The 21574-nt window shown below is 33.6% G+C and overlaps 2 protein-coding genes across 6 annotated transcripts in view; one reads left to right on the forward strand and one right to left on the reverse strand.

Moving 5' to 3' along the window:
• The window catches only part of MTMR7 (myotubularin related protein 7), a 65293-nt gene extending 57786 nt beyond the window's left edge, over positions 1-7507 (forward strand). Inside the window, exons 8-11 of the mRNA XM_063076805.1 lie at positions 229-429; positions 2117-2257; positions 3991-4117; positions 7083-7507. Of these exons, the coding sequence (XP_062932875.1) occupies positions 229-429; positions 2117-2257; positions 3991-4117; positions 7083-7445 (832 nt within the window). The 3' untranslated portion in view covers positions 7446-7507. The remainder of the gene's footprint in view (positions 1-228; positions 430-2116; positions 2258-3990; positions 4118-7082) is intronic.
• Positions 7508-12184: 4677 nt separating this feature from the next.
• The window catches only part of VPS37A (VPS37A subunit of ESCRT-I), a 32191-nt gene continuing 22801 nt past the window's right edge, over positions 12185-21574 (reverse strand). For 4 of the 5 annotated variants that reach the window (XM_063077516.1, XM_063077514.1, XM_063077512.1 and 1 more), the window contains 7 exons: positions 21111-21181; positions 19316-19443; positions 19173-19231; positions 19027-19095; positions 14976-15119; positions 13704-13784; positions 12185-12446 (listed from right to left, as the gene is read on the reverse strand). In XM_063077516.1, coding sequence (XP_062933586.1) covers positions 13704-13784; positions 14976-15119; positions 19027-19095; positions 19173-19231; positions 19316-19443; positions 21111-21181 — 552 coding nt within the window. In that variant the 3' untranslated portion in view covers positions 12185-12446. The remainder of the gene's footprint in view (positions 12447-13703; positions 13785-14975; positions 15120-19026; positions 19096-19172; positions 19232-19315; positions 19444-21110; positions 21182-21574) is intronic. The other variant, XM_063077513.1, reaches the window with a different exon arrangement.

Genomic DNA, 21574 nt, shown 5'->3' on the forward strand with positions numbered 1-21574 from the left:
AACATGAACATGGCCCTTTTCTATCCAGATCTTCCCTATGAAGTTTCTCTTAAAATTAGAATTTGAAAAGTTATTTTCCACTTCATTTCGAGTTTATGAGATGAGATTTATTTAGGAACTAGGGTTGCTTTTATGATTGTTTTTGCATGTATAGCTTTTGAATTTAAAACAAACAAGCAAACAAAAAAACAACGTACCTTGAAAAGTCCCTAATACTTTGTTTTATAGATATGGCAATCTAGATGGTGACCCAAAAGAAATCTCTCCAGTTATTGATCAGTTCATTGAGTGTGTCTGGCAGTTGATGGAACAGTTTCCCTGTGCCTTTGAGTTCAGTGAGAGATTTTTGATTCATATTCAGCATCATGTTTATTCCTGCCAGTTTGGAAACTTCCTATGTAACAGCCAAAAGGAGAGACAAGAACTCAAGTAAGTGTTTTGGTGTTTAACTTTCATGTAAAGATTTTGGTGATTGAGAATTTCACGTGGCCTTTCATAATTGTAAAGACTTTCATTTAGTCCCATATCTATACTGAGAGACTGAAGTTCTTTTTTTTTTCTCAGCATCATTTCCTAAATGGTTTAAATGTCATCAACTAATAAAGATGTGTACAGGTTCATTTTTTCCCCCAGTGTGTTGGTCCATTTCGTTGCTTTTAATAGGATACCTGAAACTGGGTAATTTATAAGAAAATGAAATTTATTTCTTAGGGTTTGGAGGCTGGGAAGTCCACAGTCCAGGGAATGCATCTGGTGAGGGCCTTTTTCTGGGTTGAACTCTCCACAGGATCCCGTGGTAACCAGAGTATATCACATGGCAAGGGAACAGGCTGAGCAAGAATCAGCTAAGCTTCTCACTTGCCCTCCTTATGAAGCTGTCAGAACCATACCCGTTACTCCATGAAAGAATCAATCCTCACAAGGCCACAGTCCTCGCAATCTAATCACCTTCTATAGGCCCCACCTTTCAAATACCAACATCGGATTTCCCCCCCTCTTAGCACTGTTGCAATGGGGGGGGTCACACTTCGGTGAGTTCTGGAGGGACATTGAATCCACAGCCCCCAATTTCTCCCTGATATACATGGGTTGGTACACTTGATACACTAATATTTAAAAGAAGCTTTCTGGAGTCAGAGAAAATGTTTTTGCATTTAACAGGAAAAAGACATCTTTGGATATACTGTCATAATAAGAATATATAACTGGGATAGCAAATTTGAAACTTAAACCACTGTTTATTCAGATTAAAACTGTATTGCTTTATCCAAGGATAAAAGTAGATAAAAACGTGGACTTTAAAATAAAGAATAAAGTCAAAAACTTAACAACAGAGTGATTTAGGAAGTGCGAATGAAAGATCATTTTTGAAATTTTCGTTGAATAAAATGATTTTAACTGTGGTATATACAGCATCATCAGATTTCATTTTGGAAATGATCCATTCAAGTAGAATAGACCCCAGTAGTTTTATACAGTCTGAGTTGAATGGTAAAATTACTTTTTCCAGTGGATACTAGTTCTTCTCCAAGGAACTTCAAGTGCAATTCCTGATAAATGGAGAGATTTCAAAGTAGGAGAGTGCATCCTTTAGGCTCACCTGTTTCCCTAGATTTTTGTGGCTTGTTGTACTAGACTAGCCAATTTTAATGGTATCTGCTTGGGTTTGAATCCTGGCTTTCCACTCACTAGCTTTGGGACTTTGGGAAACTACTTAATCTATTTCTCAGTTTCCTCATCTGTAAAATGGACACATCTCAGGAATTCAGTGAGGACTGAATGAGAGAAAACATGGAAGTAGTTAGAATAATGCCTGGAAAATAATAAATGTTCAATGACTATTGGGGAAAAAAACCCTGAAAAATTACAAAGCAGTTTTGTTTTACTCAGAGGAATGAAACATTTTGTGAAGGCCAGTACGGATAGTAGAGGAGTTGAGGTTATTACAGTCTTCCACTACCATGAAGCCACAAAGATGGTCAATTTCCCTGCTACAGAACAGGGGCACTCGATAGTCAGATAACAAAGACCAGTTCCTTTTTAGATTTAATATTATATATCTACTATTCTTAAGAACCAAGATAGGTCATTTTCAGACTTATTTTCTTTATAACAGGATTCAAGAAAGAACATACTCTTTATGGGCTCACCTGTGGAAGAATCGGGCTGACTATCTGAATCCTCTATTTAGAGCTGATCACAGTCAGATGCAGGGAACCCTTCATCTCCCTACAGCACCTTGCAACTTCATGTACAAGTATGTAAACCTCTAGGAACTGTCTGGCTATGTCTAGCTTGGATCCTGGCACTGCTTAACTTTTGGAGGCCAAAGTGTATGAAACACTAAGCGTCAAGGCTTTTTTGGACACAAAACGCACCAGAGAAAGATACTTGAATATCAGATCTGGTATTTTTGCCGGTGTCTACGCTCCTACTCTATTTCCTCTAAATGTGGATTTCTCTTCAGAAGTTGGTGTTTTATAATAATGATGTCTTAAAAATCTCAGTTCCAGTTTATTTTTTTTAAAGTGAAAGGAAGGAAGGAAGGAAGGAAAGAATGAATGAGAGCCTTCTAAGTCAAATGTGGAATCATAAGTTTTGATAGTGATCATGAAGTTGTTTAGCTTTTTGTCTCTGCTGAATCAAGTCCAGGTGGAAATATTTCTCTTACGGAAATAAATTACTTAAGATTGTATATATTGGGATGGGAAGAGCAGGGTGGCGTCCTACAGATTCTGGTAGGTCTGTACTAGATATGCGTGTTTTATTTTGTCCTTTGGCTTATTCTTTAGGCTTGTATGACATGGAAGAATGATGTAGAGATCAGCAAAAGGACAAACAGAATAAACCGAAAAACCACATTCCTTCTCCCTGCATTCCCAACACACACTTTTCTTTCTCTGTAGTTTTTATTCCTTAAGATGTTTTTGTTTTTAATTATTTATAATTATTTCCCCAGAATTTTATTTTATGGAATTTTATTTTACTAATTCTATAATACTAAAAAAAGCCTCCATGGTTTATGTAAAGCAGCAGTTTTAAGAGCTGTTGAGGCACACTGTAATCAGTTTTACTACAAATAATTTATATTAATAGCCAGTCAACAAGTATTTTATTGAGGATCAAGCACTATTCTGATATTGTGGGTAAAACAATGAATGACACCAAGTCCCTGCCCTCAAAGTACTTTTTTTTCTAAATAAATGAGTGGTTCTAAGGATATTCCTGTAATAACACTTTATTCTCATTTGCATTCCAGTATGCTTTATTGTGTAGGATAAAAAGGGAGGATTTATTGCAAATGTCAAGTTTTGGTGGTTGTGATAAAACAAAAGCTAAAAACTCCATGTTTAGAAAACTCCCTTTGCAGCTGAGAGATTCTAAATGTACAGTCACTAATATTTTTTTTTTGTCTTTTTCGTGACCGGCACTCAGCCAGTGAGTGCACCGGCCATTCCTATATAGGATCCGAACCCGTGGCGGGAGCGTCACCGTGCTCCCAGCGCCGCACTCTCCTGAGTGCACCACGGGCTCGGCCCATACAGTCACTAATTTTTGAAGTTCAAAATTAAGAACCATTTTCTTAAAACAAACAAAAAAAGTAAATGGCAACAGGCTTTTTTAATCTATGACGGTACTTTAAAAAGTTTATGGAAAAATGGAATTAAAAGATAATACAAATCTTTCCATGAACTTTGTTAAGACACCTCATATTTTACAAAAATACATTATGTGCCTCCTAATTCAGTGTCACATATAGAAGTAGATGCTTCATGAACTCTCCCAAAAGTTTACTGATCCAAGAAAAAGAAAACATCAATATGAAATTAATACCTTAATTTTCAATTTTCAGTTTTTTCAAGCCTGTAATTTGCATTTGGTTATTATTAAGACCGTGGGACTGTAGTATTAAAGATTCCTTAAGACTTGAGGATGTGAATTTTTAGAATGTGATATGCTGGTATCATCAAGCTCTGCCATCCTTCCCAGGTTCTGGAGTGGAATGTACAACCGCTTCGAAAAGGGAATGCAGCCCCGACAGTCAGTTACAGATTACCTTATGGCAGTGAAGGAGGAAACTCAGCAGCTGGAGGAAGAACTAGAGGCCCTAGAAGAAGTAAGACACACTTGCTATCGTTAATCTATTTTCTGTGCTTAGTTTTTAAAGAGCACGGCTCCAGGGAAGCCTTTCAAGACTCAGTACCTAAAATGTGGCAACATAGCTGTTTCACATATTTAGCCAGTGGATTACGTAAAGCACAACCCCACCCAGGTGAGCACCCAGATAACTGAAGCCCAAACCTTGGCATTTAATACATTTTAGACATCTGGCTTGTTGCTCACTTCCATAGTTTGCTTAACTAGTTGGCTGTTCCTTCTATAGGTCAATTTTTTTTGTCACAGTTATTTCGGAGTATTAAAATTAATTCTGGAGAAAGTGTGAGAAAAGTGAAAGAATAAAATCAGATACACACACTTGTGGTAAAAATCTATTTCTCCACTTTTATGAATTATATAAGATTATATTAATTTATAAGTGATAATAGCTGACATTGATATAAACCATGTATATTTTGGCTTCTGTAACTTCTGGGGTACTTGGCTAGGAAGGTTATAATATACTTAAGTGCTTTTCTTAATTGTATATAGCTTTGTTTTCAGTGATACCACTCTAGTTAGTTGATCATCAAACCCACTTGGATTCTTTGCTTCAATGTTTCATTCATCTTCTTAAACACCATACATCACCATGTCATTCACTTGCTGGCAGTGAAGTCCTGCTGTCTGGGAGTGGGACCAGAATTCTGAACTGAGGCTCAATGTTTTAAACATGATGAAAGCTTTTTTTTTTTAAAAAAAAGATCATATGTAGTGTAGAAAAAAGTATTAGGAGGAAGGTTGGGAAGCTGTCAACAGTTAAGGTTGACATTATACCTCATAAAACAATAGTGTGACAGGAAGAGAACTTCCAGTTTCCTACTTTCAGATTGGTGAACATCTAAATAAAGGTTGGTAAAATATCACATGTTGAATTCTAAGTCTATTTTTCCAGCGGAGTCACCTGCAGGTCACCACTGATAACGATGGCTTGGGGGAAATGGTGCATATGGTTCAAGGTCCCCAACAATGGAGGTAGCTGGTGAGGCTCACTCCTGTTTCCCCAATATTCTAGAAAACATCACCTTTCAAGATATAAATATGAAAGATCTTAAGTCTAGGGTTGCAAACTCAAGTGTATATGGGAGGCAGACAGATAAAACAGATTAACAAAGTTAAACTGTTGGTTTTGAGGATTTTTGAACTAAGTGTAAATCTTACTCTAGTATAAATCTTCCAGGGTCAAACAAGATGTCTTTGGACCTATATGGAAAGCTCTGCCTTCTGTCATTACATTTTACATTATTGGAGTAATTTCTAACCTTGTCTGTGTATCAAAATCATCACCTCACAAGAAGTCCTAATGCCTGGGCTCTAATGACTGTGAATTGTCCCCAGGGCTGAGAGATTTGAATTAAAGACTTATGCAGAGAACCAAAGTGAACCACAGGTAACATTCATAGAATTCTGAGCCATGATGGAAGCTCGACCTTTTGCCATTTAAAATCCTCTCATGTCGTCACTGGGCCAGTTTTATTTACTCTTCCTAAAGACACCCAAGCTTTGTGAAAATCATAGGATTCTATTCTTTTTGTTAAAGTAATAATTTAAAAAATTATTTAGAATGTCTAAAATAACTTAATTTGAAAACTTTGGCTCTTATTTCCTTATAACAGTCAAAATTCCTTAGCCTGGCATTTGAGTTTTTTCCCATAATCCAGTCTAATCCACTTTTTCAACTTTATTCTCCACTGTGCCCCTTGCTAAAATTTAACTGTTTCTCCTTTTTGTACACAATTGACACTTTCCTACTTTCATGTTTTTCCTCTCACCATCCCTCCTGCCAAGAACACTTACTAACCATCAGAAGAGCCAATTTTAATTCTTTTACAGTTGTTGAAATGCTCCTTCCTCACTGAAAGGTACTCTGCTGTCTTCTAACCGATCCCTCTTAAATAGCTTTTGCCTCTTCCAAATTCCTGCATTACATGAACTCTGCCTCTCTTTGCTGTAACACTCCCAAGTTCTTTCTGGCTGGATATGTATTTATCTCTGTTCCTCATATTGCCAGCACAGTACTTTTATAGATAATAATTTACATGAATGCCTTTTGAATGAATACGTAATACTTTATCATGTAACATCTCTCCTGCTAACAACAAAGAATGAAATCTGGTAAAAGGTATTTTCAACAACCCAAATGTCCATGACCTGATGGAGAAAGAAAATGTGGTATACTCATGTAATGGAATACTGTTAAGCCATAAAAAAGAATGACGTACTGATACATGCTACCACACAGATGATCCCTTGAGGACCAAAGTTAAGTGAAAGAAGCCAGACACCAAAGGCCACATAGTGTATGATTCCATTTGTATGAAATATCCAGACTAGGCAAATCCATAGAGATAGCAAGTCAATTACCAGGGAAATGTGGGAGCAGGGAATGGGAAATGACTTCTGATGAGTATAGTGTTTTATTTATTTTTTTGCAGAGGGGTAATGACAATATTTTAGAATTAGCGATGGTTGCACAACCTGTAAACCACTTAACTGTATATTTTTTAAAAGGGTGAATTTTATTGCAACTGAACTATATCTCAATAGAAAAATTAGATAATAAACACCTCATTCCCGATTTTTAAAAACTGTGTGTTGAATTCATAGGATGAAAATCATTGTGCAAAACCATGGAGGTATAAAAGAAGGGAGACTACCAATTGCGAGGTGCTTTACCTGTGTTATCCTATTTGCATTTATAGCAAATCCATTTTTCACCATCTTTACATTAGAGACGATGAAAGCAAACCTCACAGAATTTATTTTGTCGAGGTCATAAAGTCTAGGTTTGAACCCATGTCCATCTAAATCCTATGTTCTTTACGTTATCCTCAGCTAGGAGGTAATGAATACTAAAGGCATGCATATATAAAAAATGAGAAATTATTTATGATTTTTCCCTGAAATTGTTATCTCTTTTTTAGAGGCTGGAAAAAATCCAGAAAGTCCAGTTAAATCACACTAAAGTGAAGAGTAAGCAAAGTGAACCCAGCAAACTGTCAGGGTTTTCTACCTCAGACAACAGCACAGCCAACACTCCCCAGGATTACAGTGGGAATATGAAATCATTTCCGTCCAGGAGCCCTTCGCAAGGTGATGAAGATTCTGCTCTGATTCTAACCCAAGACAATTTGAAAAGCTCAGATCCAGATCTATCAGCCAACAGTGATCAAGAGTCTGGGGTAGAGGATTTGAGCTGTCGGTCTCCAAGTGGTGGGGAGTGTGCACCAAGCGAAGACAGCAGCAAGGACCGGGATTCCGACGAGGCCGTGTTTCTCACTGCCTGAAGTTTTCCTTCGGAGTTCCAAAGTAAAGGACATACAAGAAACACTTCCAAAAATAAGGGAACAGTGCAATTTAAAATAAAAATAACTCAAGAAATGGTATGTGTGATCAAGAATTATAAAATGCAGGTATGAAAAGGGAAAAAAATGTCCAACTCTTAGTTTCTTTAGACATTGAAGAACAGGAAGTAGCTATTTCTTTTATCAAATATAAGGAAATTATTCACCATTTGAAACTCCTTTTAGACTATGAAAATTGTATTCACTAGAGCAATTACTTCTGTCATCACCTGAGGTTATCACTGTAAATCTGCCTTGTCACAGCATGCATCTTCTCAAAAAGCCCTGGACCCCTTTCCCTTGTACCTGTTATCATCTTGATCTTTCCTCTTATTTCACCTCCAGATGCATATTTTGTGTTTTCTAATACATTTGACTTTCCTTTCCTTTCTGACTCCATTATCAATATTTCTAAAAACAGGGTACATTGTTGAGATGCACCCTTTTTGGTTAATCGGTATATTCCTAGGATCTTTGGATAATAATCACTTTAACTTTTAGATAATTTTGTTGGATTTGTCTGGAATCTCTTCTGTTTCTCCTTATCTTTTAAAAACTGCTAAAACTTATAAGTCACTTTTTCTTTAGCATGGGTATAATACATAATAAAGTAGAAGCAACATTCATTCTGTGGGTCTTACATATGAATTCAGATCATATTACCTTTCTTAATAACCTTTTATTACTATTCCAGAGACTACACTACCAAGACAGTGTGGGCGAGTCACCAGCCTGATCCTGAGGTATAACCATGTAAAGTTAGTAAGGTAAAAGTCAGTGAGGGAATATCCCAGTTAAGAACCAGAGAACTTGGTTATCAAGTCTATTTAATGAGGGAAGTAAGTTTTGTCATCTATCATTTTAGAAATTTAAGTAACTGGTTAATATAATTTAATTATCATTAGTAATATTTGATGACCACCGAGTGCTAAGTTAGTTCTGAAAAGAGTTTTGTTTTGTTAAAATGCACATTTGAAGCACAGTCATTTCCCTGTCCTATGATTAAAAAATGGAACTTTACTGGGTGACCTAAACTTTTGATCTGAAAAAAGTTAGTGGAGAAAAATTGCCATGTTTGGACAGAGATAAATAATAGTTACTCTGTATGGTTTTAAAATATTAGTACATTCTAGAATGTAAAAAGATTAATTTAAACTTAACTTTTAGAGCTTACCTCAATATTTTAAATATGTGAAATTTTTAATAGGAGAATGTATTAAATTTTCCTGAAATGGAAACAAGTTAAAGAGAAAGGCAAGAAAGATATATTACTGAAATTTCCAGTCTGAAAGATTTGGAGGGAGTGTAGCAATGTATATAAATGAAATAACATAGTATAATTATAATTGTGTTGCTCATCATATTTTAAAATAGAATTAACTTTAATATATTAGAGACCTGTAATATAAAAGTACTCAGTTAATGTAAAAATAAAAGCAAATGTAATTCTTTTAGAATATAAAATTTGAGCATTCTTTGCTGAGCAGTTGCCAGATTAAGTACTAGGAATGTTTATTCATTTTCTGCAATATACTGTATGTTAACAGGGGAATACCATGCTAATGATAAATACTTCGGTAATGGCTTTTACATTTTTATAACATAATTCACTTCATGCCATTCTTGTAGTTAACCACTTTTAGAAATTTTGTTGCCAAATATTGAGGATGTGACTTTAACTATTTCCATTTGGCAGTATATATCTTAAAAAAATAATAAGAAATAAAAAAAAAAAAAAAATGACATAGTATCTATGCCAAACAAGATTATGCATTTCTTTTGAAAAGCAAAGTATAAATATTTGATATTTTAATTTTTTAATGTGACATCTTCCACGTAAAAGCCATAAACTTTTTTTAGTCCCTCAACCTTTTTACAAGACATTATAAAGTACATGTTCATTTTGTCTACTTACTAGAAGTCAATCTAAAACTGAAATTTATATAAAAGGTTATACTTATTGGTTATTAAAACTTTAATGTGCTTTCACAGCCTTGAATGAGCATGACCAGTATAACAAGACTAAAATCTCTAACACTACCTTTTCGTTTTAAATCAAACATCAATCAGGAACTGTTTTATTTAGGGCAGTGGTTTCAAGCATAGGGAACAAACCAACGTAAAATTGACTCAAGGCTTATTACTTCCTAACTAATAATATTTAGACCTCAAGCAATTATTTAGTGATAGGTAAATTTGATATGAAATAGGTAAGAATTTTGATCACAATTCGGCAAATTAATAATTTAACTTTTTATAGAATAAAGGTAGGTGAGGAAAAGAGATGGGAAACCATGGAATACATTTTTATTAAGAGCACACAATGAGTTTACTTTTCTTCTAAAAATGAACCTGAGCTGCCCTTCACATTAAACATATATAAATTATGACCAAATCTACTTGTTAACGTATTCCGATATAAATTCCCTAGTCTCAATTTATTCCTAGTTTTTCCAACTTTGAAATGGATGTTAGTTAGTATACATCTCATTGATTTAGAACTTTCTTCTATTTTGAGTCTTTAAATCTCTAACCATGACAAATTCCTACCCTGAAAAGTCTAGTAACTCCTAAGCTTTCCTCTAGAATTCTGATTTCCATCTAGTCTTCTATTATACATTAAAGTAAAATCAGAATATCTACTCTGGCATGCATTACTTTTTTCCCATGGCACTGCTTCTCTTATATGGCTAATTTTTATGAAGAAAAAATATATAGCCATAAAATTACAAAAAAAAAAAAAAAAAAAAAATCACTTAATTTCTATTGCAATAACAGAACCCGAATTCACACAGGCATATTCAAATGCAGATTCCTTCAATCCTGGGTGATATATATAACCTATATCTGAACTAATTTGTCTATTTGTTATTTTGTTTTTTAAAGATGACCAGTAAGGGGATCCTAACCCTTGACTTGATGTTGTCAGCCCCACGCTCTCCCAAGTGAGCCACGGGCCAGCCCTAATTTATCTATTTGTTAAATGCAGATAATTATGATCAAATTCCTCTATTTAATGACTGGGTTGTAAGGAGATTATCTAATAAATTAATTTTGAAGGAGAAGCCAAGCTGTGTTAACTTCTACCATCCAAGCTGGTATAGAATCAAACTTGGATAGTCCAAGTTTAAAGAATAAAAAGCATTGAGATGATTATGGAGAAGAGATTTTACTCTATAAGAAAATGATTTAAGAATTTTGTGTGTGGGGGGGGAAGGTAGATAAGCACCTCAACCACATTTGAGTTATTTCCACATGCCTTATTCTTAGTAGGTGCTTAATAAAATTAGTAGATCAAATAAATTAATGTTCTTTTAGAAGGGCTATGGTCTGCTGGTCTCTTGCTCTGGAATATAGTTGGTTTCCAAAAGACTGGGACTGTTATATCTTCTACTGCAATGAATGCTGGGAAAATTGAGCTCTGACTGATGGCCAGTGCAGTAAGGAAAGGTTTCTGAATATCCAAAAGACTGTCACAAATTTGAAACACTTAACTTTTACCTCAGATATCTCACCTATATATCAGTAATAATTATACCTTCCTCATCTAAAGCATGCTCTTGGCCAGGAAGACATGCATTAATAAAAGTTACTTTCTGTATCCGACATTGTATCTTTACAGTCCAAGTGAATATTTGCCTTCCACAAACAGAGTAAATATTGTTTTTCAATTCTAAGAAAATAATTGTGGTTTTCCTAAAATTTTACTGCCAAAAACAGGTACAGGAAGAACAGAAGAATGAAGAAAAGACAATCTGTACTGTATGCTGGTGTTGGAATGACAATCACATTGGGATGAAATTTAACAAAAATGTGCATTAGGTGGTCTGTGGTTTGGATACTACCTTATCAAGCCTCAGATATACAGTTCAAGATTTTCTCCTTTATGAACTTTTAGGGCTACCTATGAAATGTGTTCATTCAGTGACACAGTATCGAAGCAAACTGCTGAACACAGTATACATTAAAGAGAAAATTCAACTAAATTCATTAAAAATTAGCACTGCCTAAACATTCAATATTAATTTTACTTATTACTATATCTTTTCTCTTAGGAAAAGCTGACTCAGTAAAGGTCAGAATAATTCATTGACTTTTTTGTGCCTCTATTTACTAACAAAAAGATTGTTTTTAACTTTAATATTAGGAATTTAGAAAGTATATCCTTATCCAACTACAAACCCATTGGATACTTATTTTTTAAAAATTAGCATGAAAGTTTGTGTTGGAATGGTTTGGTGAAAAGCAATTTTTTTTTTCCATCAGGTAAAATATTTATTTACCTGTATTGCTTCTAAAATGTATCTTTAGTTTAAAAAATAAAATATATAAGAGCAGCTGGTTTACTCTTTTGATTCATTGTAGATGTATTAAAAGTTACTTTCTTGAGATGGCACATTGGCAGGTTTGGTGATTCCTGACATGAAGGATATTTAAAAACAAATTGCTTTTGAAAGTTTTATCATCCAGAGAGAAAAAAAGAAAAATAAGGGTTTTTCCACAGTTGAAAATAGTTTTTCAAAAAAAGGTTGAGAGGAAGAGAAAAATATGCCATTCTTGAAAAAGAAGTGAGGCAACTTCAAATTAAAAATACAAATTCAAATGAAGTGGTTTTATAAAATATTGCAAAGTAGCTAAAATTACATGCATACGCATTTAATCAATAATAAGAGGAAAAGCAATGGAACTTAAATATGATAGGATTTATCAACAATAAATAAACATTTTTAGTGCAAATAGTGCAGAAAAATTTCTTAAAGCAAAGATCATAGCAATCATTCTAATCTGTACAAAATCAGTCTCAGTTCTGTATACAATCTATATAGTGTATCCAAGAATTCAGCCACTGTGATGAAATGCCAATTTGCAAAACAGAAATATAAAACAATGTGCTTAGTTTTGTGTCCCATTCCTTCTCTCGGCAGTTCATATTTTCAAAAAAATCTGGAAAGAAAAAAAAAAACCCTAAGATTTAATTTATGGAAATTTAAATTTTCATCCCTGTGCATTCTCTCTTCCAATTAAGATTTACCTATAAGAAAATAACGACTATGGGGGAAGAGGGATGAGAAAAGGATTCTAGTATGTTCATATAAACAAGCAATTACTCAGTGCCCACACGACACCAATTTCCAGGCCAAAATGATGAGGCCAGTGTCTTGCCCAGGGATTTGTATTGGAACTCCAGAGACTCTTGTTAGTCTCCACTGGCTGCCTGAACTGTCAGATGATATAATGAGGCCGGTGGGCAGCAATGATTGAAGGGCAAGTGAAAGAAAAAAGAGAAATGAGAAACAAGCAGCCTCAGAAAGGACATGAGAAAGAGGAGATGTTTTGATTTCTGAGTGGCTTCTAGTGTTTTTACTCTCTTGTGACTAAGCTATAGTTTCCTTCATTTTGGCTGTATAATGTATCCCTGTGTTATCCAATAACATAAAGTTTTACTTAAGCTTGTTGGGGTGGGAACTGGTTCTTGCAACCAAATCACTCCTAAAATGAAACAGATGGAGAGGAAAAGGGAAGGCATTGTGAGATCAGGTAAGAGCATGAACAAAGAGTGGTAGAAGAACGACATGTAAGACAACATAAGGGGAAAATGGAAAATTAAAGTGGATGATCTGAAATATCAGATTATAGAAATCTGAAAACTAGAGAGAAATTTGGCAGTGATACTATTGCTAGGGGCTCACTATAGGTTCTGGAGCAGAGAAATTTTATTACAAAGTGGTATTTTAGGAAGATCATTCTGTCAGTGCTGTATAGAAGGAGAACACTAAAGTCAGAGGGACTGGCCAGAAAATTACTGGAGTAATCCTGGTGTGAGATGGAAAAGACACAGACTGGAAGTACATTTTAAAGGAAGAAATAACAAAGCAGACTATTGAGAAATATGTCAACCAGGTAATATGGTGTACTCTACACATGAGCTGAGAGAAAGAATTGACAACTCCACATAAGGAGCTATCAAATGTTGAAAAAATTTCATTTAAGCCAACATTATATTGAGAAAATATCCAAAAGATTTCTATGCTTATTTATATAATAATATGCTTAATATATAATAGAAAGCATTCTATGTTACACAGCATAATAGCTCTGACAATTATTCTTAAAGCTGTCTGAACAGGCACTGTTAGGAACATTTTAATTAAAAGGTACTTATGCAATAGCCTTGAGACTCAAACCTGAAATACAATTTACCTATAGTGGAGCATGAAATTGACTGTGCATTGCTATTGCCTGTTGAAGTTTCTCTTCCTTGGCTCTTCTACAGTGGCAAATCTAGAAAATAAATTAACACACCAGTCACTTCTCCAAAGATGTGCCTACTACTTTCTACATTGTGACAGAATTCTAAGTAGAAATCTTTTAACCTGTTGACATTATTTAAAGTTTTGAATATTTAAAGTAGCAAAAAAATCCTGAGAATTTAAGAGTCCCCAAACCATTTAATTTTGTATGGAAGATAGCCTTTGCCTGCCGACTTCCAGAATGTAAAACAAACTGATCCTTTATATCAATTCTCTATATGATTTCAATTTTAAACATATGGAAATAAATCCCGCTGTTGTTAACCAGAAAGATTAACAAATAAAAACTTCAAGGCACAGCTATATAGTATCGAAGAATAATGGAACAGAAATCAATGCCTTACTAATGCTATAACCATAAGCAAATCACTAATATCTCTTAACTTCAATCTTCTCTCATGAAAAATGGGGATGATAAAATCTGCCCCACCTATGTTAACAGATTTATCTACATATCTGTCTATGGGTACTTCAAGAAGTCTGTAGAAAAGTGGAATTAAAAGATAATATGACTATTTCCATGAACTTTTTGAAGTACCCTCTTAGATAGATATATAAAACCATGTTTTATATAGTGTACTACAAAAGATAATTTTTAAAATGTGATGTTTCAGAGAAATTAGGTAAATATTTGGGACTCAATTCAAGGGCAAGAAACTTGCTTTTTCTTTTTTTTTTTTTTTGGCGGCTGGATGGCATAGGGATCTGAACCCATGACCTTGGCATTATATGGTTTTTCTTTAAGTATAATGGAACTATCATCCAGAAACTGATCCAGAATGTTCTCAATAATATTTTTAAAATTTACTTTGTAATCTGTACAGATTATTCTCTATTTCAATAACTTGTAAAATAAGTTATTTAGGAGTTTATTACATCTATTACGACTAGAATTAAGCTGATTTGCCAGCTTTATGCAGAATGATACAGATACTATCATTTCTGAAACAGAACTATTATTTGATTTACCTGCTTGTGTACTCAGAACAAGCAGGTTTAAAGTGAGAGCTGGATGCTATCATGCTCAAAAGCGGCTCCTCAGATTCCTCTCATAGCACTCAAAACTCCAGCTCAGTAATGTGCCCAAGTTTTTTACTCATGAGTATACTTAAGAAATTTGATATTATGCTGTCACTCGTCCTCAACCGAAGAGATTACATACTGTTCTCTTTTCCATGAAGCTACTGAGAAAATCATCTACTTCAGTTTTTCCCTCCAAGAAATCTTCAGCAATATGATCAGATTCTTCCTCGGCTTCATGTGCAGCTACTTTCAATCTTGCCTGTAGGGCACTTGCACTACAGCTCTGGAAAAGAATATCAAACGCTATGTTAGTTTATAACACTCAGAAAAACTTCTTAGAGGGAAAGAAAATGAGGTAAAGGTAAGGAGAAGCAATTCATTATATGCCTTACATAGCCTCTTTTTGAGGAAATCTGCTACCTCATACTTGTAATGTCTCACCCAGGTCCTCAGCTTCTGGATATAGAGGTGGATACCTAACACAAGAGAAACTCATCCATTGCCTGCAAACTAGTAAATTAGAGAAACTGGGCAAATCATTGTCCTCTCCTGGAGATTTTGGAATTAAATCATTGCGGTAGGCACCCACTAAGATGACCCCTAATTGTACCAACTTCCTTGTGTAATCTCTGCTCGAGTGTGGGCTGTACGTAGTGACTCACTTCTCATGAACACAATATGGCAAAAGTGATGGGATTAAATTTAACCAGAGGTGAGACACTTGTACACTGAAAACTACAATACACTGCTGAAAAAAATTAAAGACATAAATAAGTGGAAAAACATCCTGTGTTCAGGGTTTGGAATATTTAATATTGTTAAGATTACAATACTTACCAAAGTAATCTACAAATTCAATGTAATTCCTATAAAAATCTCAATGGAGTTTTTTGCAGAAGCAGAAAAATCCATCCTAAAATTCATATGGACTCTTAAGGGACCATGAATAGACAAAACAATCTTGAAAAATGGACAAAATTGGAAGATTCGTATCTCCTGGTTTCAAACCTTACTATAAAGCTACAGTAATCAAAACATTGTGGTACTGGCATAAGAACTTATGGACCAGTGCAATAGAATAGAGAGCCCAGAAATAAACCCTCATATATATTGTCAAATGATTTTCAACAAGGGTGCCAGGTCCACTCAATGGGGAAAGGACAGTCTTTTCAACAAATAGTAGGGATAAAACTGGATATCCACATGTAAAAGAATGAAGTTGGACTCTAACCTTACTTCTTATACAAAGATTAACTCAAATTGGATCAAGGACCTAAACATAGGAACTAAAACTATTTTTAATAATAGCCATCCTAGTGGGTTTAGGGTGGTATCTCATTCTGATGCATCACACACAGGAATGTATAGTAATCCACTATTTTCTTACCACCTTTACCAAAATTGGTTATCTGTCTTTACAAGTTTGGTTCACATGGATGATGTTTTATTTTGCTTTTAAAAAAAAATTATAGTAAAGTTGAACATATTTTCAAATGTTCCTATTTACTTATTCATTAAATATTTATTGAGAACCTTCTATATACTAAGCACTGAACTGTGTGTTGGGTATACAGGAGCGAAAAAAACAGGACAGGTTCCTGCAATCATAGAACCAAGTCTGCTGAGGTTGTTTTCATACTTTCAAGTGTATCCCCAGAGAATCTTGAGTGAGCACAGGAATCTAGAACGGAGCCCAGGAATCAAGGTTTTTGGTTTGTTTTTTATTTTTAACTTAATAAGTATTTCAAAAATCACTTCAAGCAAATATAAATATAAATGCTTAGGAATCAGAATAACTGTTAATGCAGAATCTTTATTGGACATTTATATTTCTCCTTTTGTGAGTTTCCTGTTTTCCCTTTTCTCTTTATAGACCCCTGACATTAATATTTGTTCATCATACATACTACAACTATTCCTTTTTATTTTTTTACTTCTTTTGATTTTATCATTTTAAATATGTTTTAGATTAGTATACAGCTAAATGTCAATTTTCTCCTTTATGCTTCTGCCTCTTTTATTATGCTTAGAAAGGTTTTTCTAACCATAACCTTAAAAAAAAATCCTAGGAGCTAGTTGACTTTTTATGGTTTCCACTGAAATAGTTTATCTGTAATATCTTTCTGTGTACTATATGATATAGGCATCTAACTTTTTTCTAAATGGATACAAATTGGATAGCCAATTACATAATATATCGAATCCTCAATTTTATCCAACCAATTATTCACATATGTGTCTATTTCTGAACTGTATAGTCTGTCCCATAGAACTATTTTTCTCTTCCTATAAAACTACTATATGTTTTAGGTAGTGAGGTTTTACAGTGTATTTTGATACAGGGAAAGGGAGGTCTTCCTCATTATTTCTTTTTGTTCAAGCTCTTCCTGACTACTTTTACCTATTGTCTTTCAGAAATTTAGAATAAATTTGTTTAGATTTTTTAAAAATACACTTGGGATTTTGATTAGAACTGTATTGGATTTATAAGTTATTTTGAGAAGAATGAAATCTTTTTTTTTTTTTTTTTGTCTTTTTGTGACCGGCCGCACTGCGCTCAGCCAGTGAGCACACGGGCCATCCTTATATAGGATCCGAACCGGCGGCAGGAGCGCTGCTGCACTCCCAGCGCCGCACTCTCCCGAGTGCGCCACGGGGTCAGCCCTATGAAATCTTTATAATACTGTATCTTTCATCCCATGAATATTCCATGTTGCTTTAAAGACTATTTAGATAGTCTTAGAAAATAGAAAGCTCAAATCTTCTTTTGTGTTATTGAGTAAAGTTTCCTGACTTACTTCACTGGATTCACTTCTAAATATTTTATAGTATTGCTGCTATTGTAAATGAACTTTTTTCTCTACTTCATTTTGCAGTAGTAACTGCTGGAATGTAGGGGAAATTTTTTCTTGGTTCTCTAAAATTCTGGATTGTTTATTTTTGGTAAATAACTGTAATAACTGTTTCATTTCTTCTTTTATATTATACCTCTTTTTTTTTTCCTTGTCTCGTTTCAGTGGTCACTACCTCCCAAGCAATGTTAAGTAGGAGTGATAATTGGGGCATTACTTTCTTATTTCTAACATTAATGGGATCCTGAAAATGTTTAGTCATTAAGTGTGATGTCTACTGTTGGTTTCTAATATTCTTTATCAAATAAGGAATTAATTTCTATATTTAGAATACTAAGTGGTTGTATAAGGAATGACATTGACTACTGTGAAAAGCTTCTTCAACATCTATTAAGCTCTAATGTATATCTAAGAGTATTTCAGTTGATTCTCAGATTCTCTTAGGTTTGACCCCTAACTCTAATACTTTGTATTTTTTATAATCTGAAGGAAGTTATTTAATCCACCTGTACTCAGTTTCCTCATCTGTAAATAAAAAGGAACAATACCTACCTGATAGGGTTTGAGGCAACCGTGAGCCAATATACATAAATAGCTTTGTGCTGTGCAAGATATATATATTAATTGCTCATATTACCTATTATTCTTATTTGTTTTATTCTAAAGTATGATCATTTACCCGAAATTCATTATAAATTTCTATTCTCCTTTACCATCTGTTTTTGTTGCTGTCGTTTTATTTCTATTTTATGTTTTATTACATTGGCTTTACCTTCCAAAATTCCTGATTTTAAAGGAAATAGAATATTGTTAGTTATGATGTTGCTTATTGGTATGAGATATAAAGATTCTATCTTCCATTCCCTTTTTATTTTTAAAGATTTTTTCAGAAATATAGGCTGAACTTTATATTTTTGACTGTCATATAACTGGATTACTAGCAAAAACCTATTATTTGTAGTGAATTATACATTATACTTTTAAATTTGTTAACTTTTCATTAAAGATATTTGTACATAAGCTTACAAGTGTGTATAAAGTTTTTTGTTGTAGGTGTTATTACAAGGATTACACTAGTTTTATAACTTGCCCAGAAAAGTTTTTTGGGCGGCTTTTCATATTTTTCTATGTTTTGAAACCAAATATGCTCTTGCATGAGCACAAGTGATTTATAATGCCTCATAATTGAGAATCATTCATCTACACTTAAAGGTATCATGCCTTATAAAGTCAGATATCTAATAAATCATTTCTGATAATAATGAAAGTGAGATTGTGACTCATGCACATTAAGATTAAAAATTCTTATGGGAAGGGAAAAGAATTAAACAATTTTACCTCACTAAGTTCATGCTGCCTTTGCATCTTCTTCTCAAAAGTAGCTTTCATTTGTGTTAGTAATTCATACTAAAAGAGAAAATAAAAATGCTGTTTTATTCTATTTTTAAATTGTATAAATTACTTCAATATGATCACTAACTCACCTTATCTAAAACAGTTTGCCTTTTAGCTTCCAAACTGGGTTCCAAAAGGAGATTTTTTCCTGTAAGATAAATCTCTGGTTTATTTCCAGGTAAAGATCACATTTTTTCTCAGGAAATCTGAGCTGAAGTAAGGGAAGACATACTTGCTAGTTCCTCAATACTTTTTACTAAGTCATCCTTGTCAGTAATAATTTGTTTCAGTTGAGGCAAAGTCAGAAACTGTTCTAGTAAAATCTCTTCTTGTTCATTCATATCTGTGAGTTGTGACACACTAGAAACACAAAAGAAAAAATGTTGTTAATGAGTATCAGTCATCTAGTTTTTCTCCATGATGATATTCAAAAATTTTCAGTTTTATTTGGTTGATAGGGTTTTAAATAATTTTTATATATACATGTCAGAAGGCTAATTGTAAACTTAAAAGCGTATAAAACATCGACCACAATAGGACACAAGGTAGTCTGTAATATATTCTTGATGAAATTTGTAGAAGTGAATTCTGGTCCAATGCACATACAGACATCCATTTTCTTTAAAATCACAACTCTGGGAAAGTGTTCACATTTATACAAGGGTACTTCAAAAAGTTTGTGGAAAAAATGGAATTGAAAGATAATACAAATCTTTCCATGAACTTTTTTGATGACCCCTAGTACGGTGACCTGAAGTTAACAATAAGAAAGTCTATTCAACTCAGGTAAAGAAAAAAGGATGAAACTAGGATTCTCTTTTATTTAGCTGAGGCTCCTTAAAATAGGTAAGCAGTAAAATAGTTAAACATTCTTTTTCTTGTTCATAACTCTGTTTAATTGCTTTGAAATATCACTTTTTTTCCCCCCCAATTTCCCTGATAGGAACCAGCCTTACTGATAAGTAAAACTTAAGCTATTTATTTCCTCCAAGCATAACTGTTGATGCTGAATGATGGTTACATGGAAGCTCATTATACTATTCTCTTCACCTTTTTGTGTTTTTGACATTTTCATAGCATTTTAAAAAAAATTAAAAAAGGAAGAAACTTAAAAAAGAAAAATAAGAAAGACAATCTTTACATAATGGGAGCTCCTACTCATGGGATTGTTGTGAGCATTATTACAATGCATTTTAACCCTTAACATGCATGTAATATATTATAAATATTCATTAATTTATTATTATTAGCAGAAATAATAAATCACTATTTCTTAAGAATGACTGTAAAACATTGGGTCAAATAAAAGTAAACTTCTTTTTTAAACTATAGGCTTTCTAATGGGTATTTGGCTCTAAGTCCTTGGTGCGATATATCCTAAAGACAAAAAGAACTACAAAAAAACGTGAACTACATTCAGTAGTCTTGGTGATAGTAGCCTTATAAGTATTATAAACCTTCAATGGGGGTATAAAGGATGCAATGCTTCCCAAAATTGAATGGCCACAAAACACTTTCATGGAGAATCTCAAAGGAGCAGTGTTCATAAAAAAATGGTACCTTAAACTTGAATAATACAAACATCTCCATAAATTTCAATAAAATTTTGGCTCTGTAAAGACACCTTGCTAATACTTTTATAACATTAATCTATTTCCCTCTATACAAAGTTTGTCTACTAAAGGAACAATGAAAGATTTAAACTAGGCCAAGATATATTTTGAAATCATCAGGAATACTGTATTCAGAAGTAATTTTCAAAGAATACAAGCCACACGAGAGAAAGGACCTTGTTATCTTGATTACTATTATAACTGGCATCTAGAAAAATCCTTGGGTATATACTAGTCACTCAGTGAATACAACTTAGAAGGCCTACAACTGATTAATAAAACTTTCCCACTAAGACAATCACAATATAGGAACAGTGAATATTTTTAAAATATTTTTATTTAATAAGAATATGAAATGATCTGGTTTATATATTATAAATAAAATAGAAAATGATACCAACTTAAGTTTTTTACCTTAGTTCTGAGAGTTCTGGAAATGCATCAGGGACATCTGGCATCTTGTAACCAAAACCATTCTGGCTTATCTAAAGAAGAGTTTTAAATGGTATTAAATTTCAGCCATCTTTTTGACCGCTCCCATTTACTTTTAAAAGTAATTTTTAATGTACTGTATCCATAACTGCTTTCATTATCACATCTTCATCTTCACACTTCACATTGTCCTTACTCTTCCCTTCTTCCTTCAGTCTATTTTTTCAGTGTAACTTTGTACATTTAGGGTTACATTTTTTTTTTCAGTGAGGCCATGTGAGTAACTGTGTTAGCTCTTTCTTGGGCAGGTCTGTGGCTGTAAAATAAATCTCTTAAGTGTATCTGCGACAGGTGTGGAGAATTATCTGTGGATTTCATTGAGATATATATATATATATGTATATATATATATATATGTATATATATATATATATATTTCTCTCAAG

The sequence above is a fragment of the Cynocephalus volans genome, chromosome 13, assembly GCF_027409185.1.
Source record: "Cynocephalus volans isolate mCynVol1 chromosome 13, mCynVol1.pri, whole genome shotgun sequence".
Classification (NCBI taxonomy): domain Eukaryota; kingdom Metazoa; phylum Chordata; class Mammalia; order Dermoptera; family Cynocephalidae; genus Cynocephalus; species Cynocephalus volans.